Here is a 10,248-nt window from a genome sequence, read left to right as displayed (position 1 = left end):
TGTTTCATCTTGTTAAGAAAAATTACAGAAATTGTATGGAGATGCGGGGTACCGATCCGCGTACCTCTCGCATGCTAAGCGAGCGCTCTACCATCTGAGCTACATCTCCTTTGTGATATCCATGTTATATTAACTTCTATTCATCATTGGACGTTTTTTTTTGTTCTGTAGGTTATAGAAATTGTACAGTTTGTTGCTGGGGAAACAAATGTAAGCAAAATAATAAACGAAAACTACTGATTTTGTGGGTCATTTGACCATCTTCCTAAAACGAAAACTCGCATAGGAGAAGATAAAAGCTGGTTTCCCAAGAGCACGAATAAAAAGTTCAACGGAAATATAACTTCTACTAATGTTGTGTTATAATTTCGTCGTCCTATTTTCGTGTCATTCAAATCAGCATCTTTAACTCGGATATGATCTCACAAGGAGTGTTATGATTTAGTGCTCAAAAATTTGAAAATACATGTAGCTTAACAAAACTACTAATATTAATAAAACATATTAAGTTTAACTAACAAAAACATAATCCTATCTGTATAAAGATTGATATTCATGTGCCATTACAGATGCATGCAGTTTTCTTTGTTCACAAATATAAGATGAAATGGAGAACTTAGATTCTAGTAAATTGCTAATAAGAACAACTTATGATTCTATACATGACATTCAGATCAATGGATCTTACACTTACTAATAAAGATCGTGGTTTTCACAAGTCATTCTCAAAAGCCACATGTTGCATTGTCGCTGAAGACTGTGGCATTCACTAGATTATCATTGCGAGCAATAACTCTGAAATGGTTTTAGTGGTTTGCAGGGCGTATGCATTGAGTGCTTATTGTGCATATAGTTTGGGACTTTAGGTATTATGTCTGAAGAAACTTTCAATTGAATCATGACATAAGGAAAAAAGAGACCTAAATTGTAAAATTACCATTTCAAACTGTAAATTTTAAAGATAAGTCACACCAACAAGGCCTTTAAATACAACCCTTATGAAAATATGTTAAAAACCTCAAAAAATAATAATACGTCACTTTTATCATAATATCAAATACATATAACAATATAATCTGCAGTGAAGCAGACTTTAACCTCAACGTGCAGCAAAAATGTATCCTCATTTTAATGACAGCCTGACTTTCTTTCCGTCTACAGTAAATGTTTCACTGCCTTCAAGCTGCAGTCACAAAATCAAAATGAACCTTATTACAATCAACATTTAAAGTAACATAACATAGGTATTAAAATAAACAGAAACAATTAGATTTGTAAAAAATATGGGATAAATGCATATGGCCTTACCTTCTTTTTCAAAAATGCAAGAGCATCCTTTTTTGAAGAAAAGTCAGAAAGAATAGAACACTGTTCATCCACAAGAACTTTGAGTCGTTTAAATTTCAACGTCTTCTCAGGCACCTACCACAATAATTTAATAATCAGCATAAAAATGAACACCAAACGAGCATTTTTAACTACTTTTCTAAAAAGATATTTCATACTTGACCAAGAAGCTTTTTGCACAACTTCTTAAGCTTTGGTTTCGACTCATTCTTTTTCAATTCTTGTACGTCATCAAACTTCCGTTTTGGTGAAAGATTACAATCTTCAGGTGCGGATTCATCTCCCTCATCATCACTAAAAGATGTTCTTTTCCCTTGAAACCGCACACCCGCTACTTTCCTTGGTTGGTCCTTGATCCCGAGTCCCTGCTTCCCAGAAGTTGCCTTGTCCTGTAAGAAACGTCATTATCAGAATATTATGAGATCGACCAAACAAATATGTGAAGAAAAGGGGAAACACATAAAGAGATGGTAATATATGACGAACATACTTGCACAAGTTTGTAAAGATTCTCTTGATCCTCCTCATGAAACATAGTCCTCTTATTATTACAATTTTCTGCATCTTCGGTTGTGCTAGATTTCCTTTTCCTTGATCGAGCACCAAGGAAACCTCCGGAAACAAATCCAAATTTATAACCCCACCAATCCGGGGATGGTCCATCTTTAACTGTTAAAACATTGTTGAGACGTTTTAGTACCCATAATAAACTATAAAACGTAAACAACACACTTTATGGCAAATTTTTATTTCAATATGTCTCTTTGCCCATTAGTAATTTGATGAAAGTAGACAAGTAGTGATAACTAGAGGTGTAAATGAGAAGAGCAGTCATGAGTTACTCAAGATTAACTCGCTAAACGCTCAAATCAAGCCAAGCTTAAACGAGCTTGAGTAGTCTCATGACTCACAAGCCTATCATTTAAAAAATAAAATATTTTTATTTATTAATAAATATACAATTAAACTAATAAATATTATGGTACATACAAGTATGATAGGTATAACTAAAACATAATCATAATGTATACAAAATAAAGTTATAAATCTGTTCAAAACTAATAACATATGCACACATGCAGATCAATTAAATAGAGACGTTCTTTTAAAACCAATTTTATATTAAAAACTACAAGAACCACGTAAAGCACTTGGACCTGACACCTTAATGAATAATGATTTAACAAGATAGTGGAGTACGCGGTTACGTAACTCATAGTTGTCAATAGCGAATTGCGGTCAATAGTGACAACCCGTTCATATGCTACGTAGTGATCACGATGAAATACCTCTGGCTAAATTGTGCTTAGCAAAAAGGTAGTAGAATTTTTTTAAAAAAATAGTTAGGGCTTTTAGACAGAAATTTAAGCTTTTACAGATGAATTGGTGGAAGTTGAAGCTATTTGGTCAATGAAAAGGCCTAAAAAATTGGTTTTTATTTTTTAAAATTTTTAATATTAAAAAAAAGAAAAAAAAAACCCTAAATATCGCTATTCTCACGCTAAATGATCGCTAAACCTGCTATAGCATTGAACCAACGCATTGCAACATTGCGCGCTCTAGTGAGCGCTATGTTCGCTATTGAAAGCTGTGATGTAATTGCCTTCTGTGTAACACTTAACGCAAAAAGTACAATTGCATTGTGAGGCTATCGCAGTTCTCAACATTTTTTGAGTCTCAACATAATTGATAAATAACCAATGATGCAAGCTCAGTATTGAAAAACTGTTAATAAGTCAAGCTCAAGCTCTCTTAAGTAAAACAAGTCGAGCTCGAGTTCAGCTAGACTTGTATACGCCCCTAGTGACATCGGAGATTTTGGTGCAAAAAATTCCTCAGGTATTTTCTGATATTTTGGAAAGCGGTATTAATGAAAAAACATGTATGATTTACCTTTCACATTTATGGTGATGCTTTCAGTTGCTTCCACCGTTTCCAGATCTCCATCTTGATAAGAGAAAGGCTCGGGCTCGGGTTCTGAATTATCCTCAGCCTTTTTGACCTGCAAAAAAATCAATACACAAAAGTATATTCAGCATATTAGCTCATTTACCAAATTCAAAAAATAATAATACTAAAAGACAATTGCAAAAAAACATACGAGGATTCCTTCAAGATCCTTAGCAGAATAAGCACGAACACTCTTCCCTTTCTCTCTTCTCTTGTATCTAGTAACATATAAAAATTATACAACCTGAATACTACCAACTTATATATTTGATATTAACACATAACTATTACATACCTTCCTTGGGGTCGGGTAGCCTTGACGGTTACTTTACTCTCCTTTTTCGGTGACTCCGCCTTTACTTCGTCGTCGTCGTCATCAGTATCATCTTGTTCAATAACTGTTGCCTGCTGTAAACATTTAGAACATGACTGACATCCATAAAAATATAAAATACAGTAATTCAAAAACACGAGTGAAAAAACATAAACTCACCACTTTAAGTTTTTTAAGGATACCATCAAACTGTGTTGTATCAAATGCCCAGGCATTCGGCTTGTCCAAACCAATACCTACATTGTAATTAAAGATAAAAAGTTAAAAACTATGTTGGGGATTAATTCAGTAATAGTATTCTTGATCCAAAATTTCAAAGAATCAATTAAAAAAAATAAAAATAAAGAGAGAGAGAGAAAGATTAATAATAATAATAATAATAATAATAATAATACCAACAGTGTCTTGTTTATTGGAAACCCTAACATGGCCTTTGATCCCTTGTTTCTCCTTGCCAAGTCCTTCACCTTCTTCCCATCCCTACAGGTTTCAAATTCATTCAATCAATCAAATATGTTTGTGTAATTAACTGTAAATAATATTGTAATTTAGAGATCTAGAGAGAAGAGTGTGAAATTGATGTAAACTAACCATTTGTTTCATAAGGCGGAAAGCGGCGGACTTTCTGGCGACGCCGACGTAGCAGAGAGGAGCTTCTGGAGCTGCCATGGTTGCTCCGCCGTCAACTGGTTGTCTGCTCGAGGAGGAGGACGGCGGCGGCAAGCAGAAAGGGTTTTAGATGTGGGTTTCTTTCTGTTTTTAAAATACGTGTGAAAAAAATGGGTGCTTGATACGGCGTCGTTTTGAACATACACAACTCACAAGTCACAAGGTCTTTCCTCTTTATGTCTCGGAGCACCTAAAAGTGTTGGTTCAAATCCTATGAATGAAGCACAAAAAATTTACCTTCAAAAATGTGAATGTCAATTCATATACAACTATTATTGTATCGAGATAGTTGGTAAGACCTCACTGTCGAAATCATGTGTTGCTAAAGCCCGAGTATCACGTCAGTGAGTTGACGCGGATTCAGTTGGTATCGTTTACATTCGTTATGTTATATACACAATTGGTAAAACCTTAGTATTATACCCAAAAAAATATATTCGTCAAATTAACTTATAAACATATAAATTATTTAACATGACGTTTGTTTGGTCGGTAAATCCGGACAATTAGTGTCATTGTCGTTACATCCACTACGACAATTAGCCCACCACCTTGTCGTCATCGTCACCACCAACACCACATGTATTACCCACAATGCCTCTAGTATCGTCTTGTGATTCCATCGTCACCACCTTCAATATTGGCGTCACCAGTCATAAAAACTATAGTAGGTGATCAAACTTTTTCTAAATTATTCATTCATAATGGTTTATTTTAACCAGGGGCGAGGCATAGTTAGAACCAGGGGTGCTCGGGCCCTGTTTTTTCGTGTGGCAGTGTAATTTAGTCGTTTTTAGCCCGAAAATTTTTATATGTAGTGTAAATTTACTCATTTTTTTTACCAAAACTTTGACCCCCCCCTCTCTCGTTTTTGTTTTTTCCCCATACATTTTGACCCCCCCCCCCCCGGGCCCTCGCGGGCGTTTTGGTCCAAACTTCGTCACTAATTTTAAGTCAAACTTGTTTTGACTTGAATCATTTTTACTAATTACTCAACCCTCCCGTTTAACTAGGTTTACTAAATTCATGTAAGATATCTCTAAGGGACTAGTTTAATTAATTGGAATAAAGAAAGAGAAGAAATATGGTTACTTGTTTGTAAGGTGGTATAAAAGTAGATGACTTTTAACTTGTGAGCATATATAAATATAATGGTTTTTTTTTAATTAATTATGGAAAAGAAATTTAAGAAAAAATAGGAAAAAAAAACTTGGTGATCGGTGATGGATATTTTGGGCTTAAGAAAGGAGGAATGGTGGGCCGTTGGTCGTGGAATGTTATTATGTTATATACGACTATGTGGGTCTGGGCTCCGTTCCACTTTTAGTTTTTTTCATTCTTTGAGAAAAAAATGTTTTTTTTTCTTCCTTAAAAGGAGTGGAATGAATAAAACTACTATCATATACTTATTTTATTATTTTATGTTCATTATTATATCGTTATTACGTTTATTTCACCTTTACTAATTGACGAAAATTATATATATATATATATATATATATATATATAGGTAAATAATAATAAACTGATGAATAATTTCGTTTCCATATGGTAACCAAACAAGACAATGAAATGGTAATGATCTATTTCGTTCTTTTGTACATTTAAGTACATCGTCTATTCTATCCTCTCGTTCATTCCATTACCTAATACGAAACAAAACTTAATTATAGGCATTTTGTGCTCTCTTATAACAAACAAAATAAAAGAGTTAAAATCATTTAAGCATAATCATATATATAAACTATAAGTTATTGGCCGCTATATATAAACCATGAATTGACATCAAACTTAAACACATGATTATTGTAGGTATATTGTATTGCCATTTGCTTTAATAAACAAATGATTAGTTGGATATTGAACCAACTACGAAGTTGACATTATATATATCTAACGCTTTTATTAATAATAATAATAATAATAATAATAATAATAATAATAATAATAATAATAATAAAAATAAACTAAATAACTCATATATAGCAACATGTTAACCAATATATTGTTAACTAACTTTTTTCTATGTAGCCATACCACTGAGTGTTATTTTATGTTATTTGTATCAACATGTTAGAAAGTCAAAAAAAAACTTTAAACATCAAAATCAATAAAGCATCTCTTTTATAATTTTTTTGTTAGAAAATCATACCAAAACTAGGATTGAAAATATATATTTAGGGGAGAAAAGTTATAAATTCTATATTTGCATATGCATTGTTATTTGATTTTCAATATATTATAAAAACATAATTAAATGTTTTATTATGGCTGTTAAGACTTGTAAGTTGTAATATTACGTTTAAACTAATTATGCAACATAGGATGTATATGGGCATATAATTAACCTATGATATATCAAAATATATGATCAATCCAATAAAAGTATATTTTCCATAAAAATAAATTTGTGAAATTGTTGTCACCATATAATGCATCATGAAATTAATCAAGATATTTAACTTAGAACGTATATGTAAATATTATAAATAAATAACTTGAAACACCCCGTATTACATGTGATAAAAACTAGTATTGTGTATAGTACTATCTCTCTCAATTCTTTCTCTACTTTATTTATCTAATTTAGTAATTTCTATATTGTATGCAATAATTATACGATTGTAAAAGTGGGGCGTATTTACCTTTGATCGGGACCGGTTTCCAACACCGTCCTTGCGTAATTTTTCTTGCTATCTCGCACCTATAGTACGAGTATAACTTTTATTAGTCGGATATACAATCCGGCTTAAGACCTTTAGTCTTATACCACGATGAACCTTTAGTTCATTTCTTTTACTTTAAAACCTTTAGTTTTAAAAGCAATATTTATAAACCTTTAGTTTATTATAAAAACCCGACGTTTCTTCTTTTCTAAGAAACGTATTCTTTTTCTTTTGTCATATAAGAATATCCTTATTACTTATATAATAATCATAACAAAGAATTATATAATTCACACACACATATATATATACTTTCATATTTCTTTCGTTATTGCTTTTCTTTTTATAAACATCGAGTATAATTCCGACTTAAGGCATTAAGCATTTATAATATTTTATTATTATTTTAGTCGGGTAGTAAGCCTTACCTTTCCTCGGCTTAATACTTCCTAGATACTCGAGCAGCACTTCTACGCCGCTTAGCCTTTTCAACACTCGTCTTGATCGCCACTTCACTTTGGCACGCAAATCGAGACACCAGATCTTCTCGGCACGCACTTCGAGGTGATCGTCTGGTTGTAAAAACGTCACCACCTTCTTGCTCGGAATGTCGTCGGGGAGTGGTACGAATATCGAGGTATGGCACGTTTATCGAGGAATCGGGGCACGGTTTTCGAGGTGGATCGTTGGCACTAATTTCGAGGCTTAGAGAGATGTTAGAGAGAGGATTGAGAACTGATTTTGGGTGTGAGTTATGAAGACCCCGGACCTGCTATTTATAGGCAAAATTTTGGATCCTATCGCGATACGCGATAGGCTCCTAGTCACCCATCGCGTAGCGCGATGTAGCTACGCACAGTCACAACGTAGGTCTGCCACGTGTTGCTACGTGGCAGACCACACGTGGCAGACGGTGTGCCACGTGTTAACACGTGGCGGACGATGTGCCACGTGTCAGGACACGTGGCGAGAGGTGTGCCACGTGTGGACGTGTGGCAGTCTTGTGCCAGAGGTGTCAGGAAACGTCATCGCGATACGCGATGACACAGGTTCAACCAACGATCGCGTATCGCTGTTGACCCCTTCCAGAAGGTTTGACCAAGCCCCTTCGCGATACGCGATGGCTTGTCCCTTGTCCCCATCGCGTAGCGCGATATGACAAGAAAACAAATTTTTCATTTTTAACTTTGGAGTTTGAATTTGGTAGAATTAGTCCCTTAACATTGGAGAGTTGTCATTTTTGGCCCAAAATTCCCGTGATGTTACAAATTATATCAAGTACTTATTTATAATTTTTATTTTTTGTTCACCAACGGTTTCAATCGACTCGTGTGTGTTTCAGTGAAATTCCGAAAGACTACTTGTGTAATGATTGTTATGCGTCATTTAAACCCTAATTAAATGTAATGAGATATGTGTTAACTGGAATGACATAGTTCGTGTGATCTTGAGTTTGAATTAACGGAGTTCGGATTAACATAGTTAACCTGAAATTGACATGTGTCACAGATAACTTGTAGTTATCGCTGTTGTCGCATGGCATAGAAGTTGATAGTTTCACATGTGAACCTTGTACGTATTTGAACTGAAGTACAAGTGTAGACAAGTATACCTTAGCTAGATTATCATGTGAGTTATAGACCCCTTTTTATGTGTTCTAGGGTCTAATGCGGGCATGCTAGTATGTAAGCTAAGACATACAAATCTACCAACAGTTCCTCACACAGACTCATCCCTTATCGAATTTGGTAACACTACTACATAAAGAGGTATTTGCCATTGATTTTTTTCTTCGAAAAAAAAACGTAGCAATTTTTGCTACGAATTATCTATGGATTAGCAAGGGACACATTTTGCTACGACTTTGCTACGAATATTTTGTTGCAAGAAAAAACCCGTAGCAACATCCGTAGCAAACTTGAAATAATAAGTATTATAAAAATTAGTTTAAAAATCGGTAGCAAAATCCGTAACAAACTTGAGAAAATAAGTATTACAAAAATTGAAAACATAAAATTGGTAGCAGAATCCATAGCAAACTTGAGAAAATAAGTTTCACAAAAATGATTCCAAAAAAATTGGTAGCAAAAATCCATGGCAAAATAAAGAAAATTAATATTTAAATAGCCAATTCCTGTAGCCAAAGTTGTTGCTGAAAGTCGATAGCAAATTTCGTAGCTAAAACATTTATGTAGAAAAATTATCTAACTATCTATATAATTTGTCACACCCCGACCAAAGGCGGAACATGCCGGTGCGTAACGTATTGATTGGACAGTAGCTCAAATGTAACACCCTGGTTAAAGAGGAATACGCCCGAGTGTGACGTACAGATTGCCCAAAACACATGTGACACTATTAAGTGACAATATTATCATTAATTAATTTAAACACCAAGTACACAAGTTTGTAACAAGAAATACAAGAAAATACAAGAACAATTAACATCTTGACCATTTATTAATATAACCTAAATACTAATGTCTTTGTCACGGCAACATCTTCTAAATAAGGTACCTGTAGCATATATATAAAATAAAGGTCAACTATATGAATAGTTGGTGAGTTCACACAAGTTTTGATATAAGTACATAAAAATCTACAATTCCATGAACAAGTGTAAATGAGCAAGTAATGTCCTTTCCAACTGGGATTGTGCACCAGCATACACAAGTAAGGTCCTTTCCAATTGGGATTGTGCACCAGCGTACACAAGTAAGGTCCTTTCCAATTGGGATTGTGCACCAACGTACTCGGATAATGAGGCCATTTCCACTCATAACAACAAATGTATTGAGCGCAAAGGGGGGGGGGGGCGTATGATCATACTATCTTGAAGTAATCCATGAGCAAGTAATTTGTAGCAAGTAACAAGTAAACACACAAGTCCAGCGAATTGTAGTTTGTAAATAATGAATAAACGAAATTGAATTGTTGATAGGATATATATGCTACCCCAAAATAGTTAAAAATGGTAAAAGGGGGTGTGAGAAGCTCACCTTAAAGTTGAAGACAAACTTGAAATAAAACTGAAAGCGCGTAAATGAAACCGAAGCAATTGAACTTCACGAACTAAAATTAAAAGTACAAAATAAATATTAACTAATGACTTATAACAAGTAGACAAATCGGGTTCTCGGGATTTAGGAGTGTTGAATGTCCATATTATTATAGAGTTGAATATTATAGTATTATTTTATGCATTAACGTATTTTAACGAATTAATATTTTAATATTAAATTTCAAGATTAATATCGAGTTTGGATATTATAACGTTTATGG

General features: G+C 33.8%; 1 protein-coding gene across 1 annotated transcript; it reads right to left on the bottom strand.

Moving 5' to 3' along the window:
• Positions 1–956: 956 nt before the first annotated feature.
• Positions 957–4,403, bottom strand: LOC143619376 (G-patch domain-containing protein 1-like). Its single transcript, XM_077091322.1, has 10 exons — positions 4,223–4,403; positions 4,027–4,111; positions 3,791–3,867; positions 3,593–3,705; positions 3,449–3,515; positions 3,241–3,349; positions 1,838–2,016; positions 1,506–1,736; positions 1,309–1,422; positions 957–1,183 (listed from the first exon to the last, which is right to left on the bottom strand). The coding sequence occupies exons 1-10, from the start codon at positions 4,298–4,300 to the stop codon at positions 1,124–1,126; spliced, it is 1,113 nt and encodes a 370-aa protein (XP_076947437.1). The 5' UTR covers positions 4,301–4,403; the 3' UTR covers positions 957–1,123.
• Positions 4,404–10,248: the final 5,845 nt, after the last annotated feature.

The sequence above is a fragment of the Bidens hawaiensis genome, unplaced genomic scaffold (assembly GCF_021521415.1).
Source record: "Bidens hawaiensis isolate Kalapana, Puna unplaced genomic scaffold, B.hawaiensis_p1.1 tig00002423_1, whole genome shotgun sequence".
Classification (NCBI taxonomy): Eukaryota; Viridiplantae; Streptophyta; class Magnoliopsida; order Asterales; family Asteraceae; genus Bidens; species Bidens hawaiensis.
Note: the sequence above shows the minus strand (reverse complement) of the source record. Positions and strands in the feature narration are given on the sequence as shown.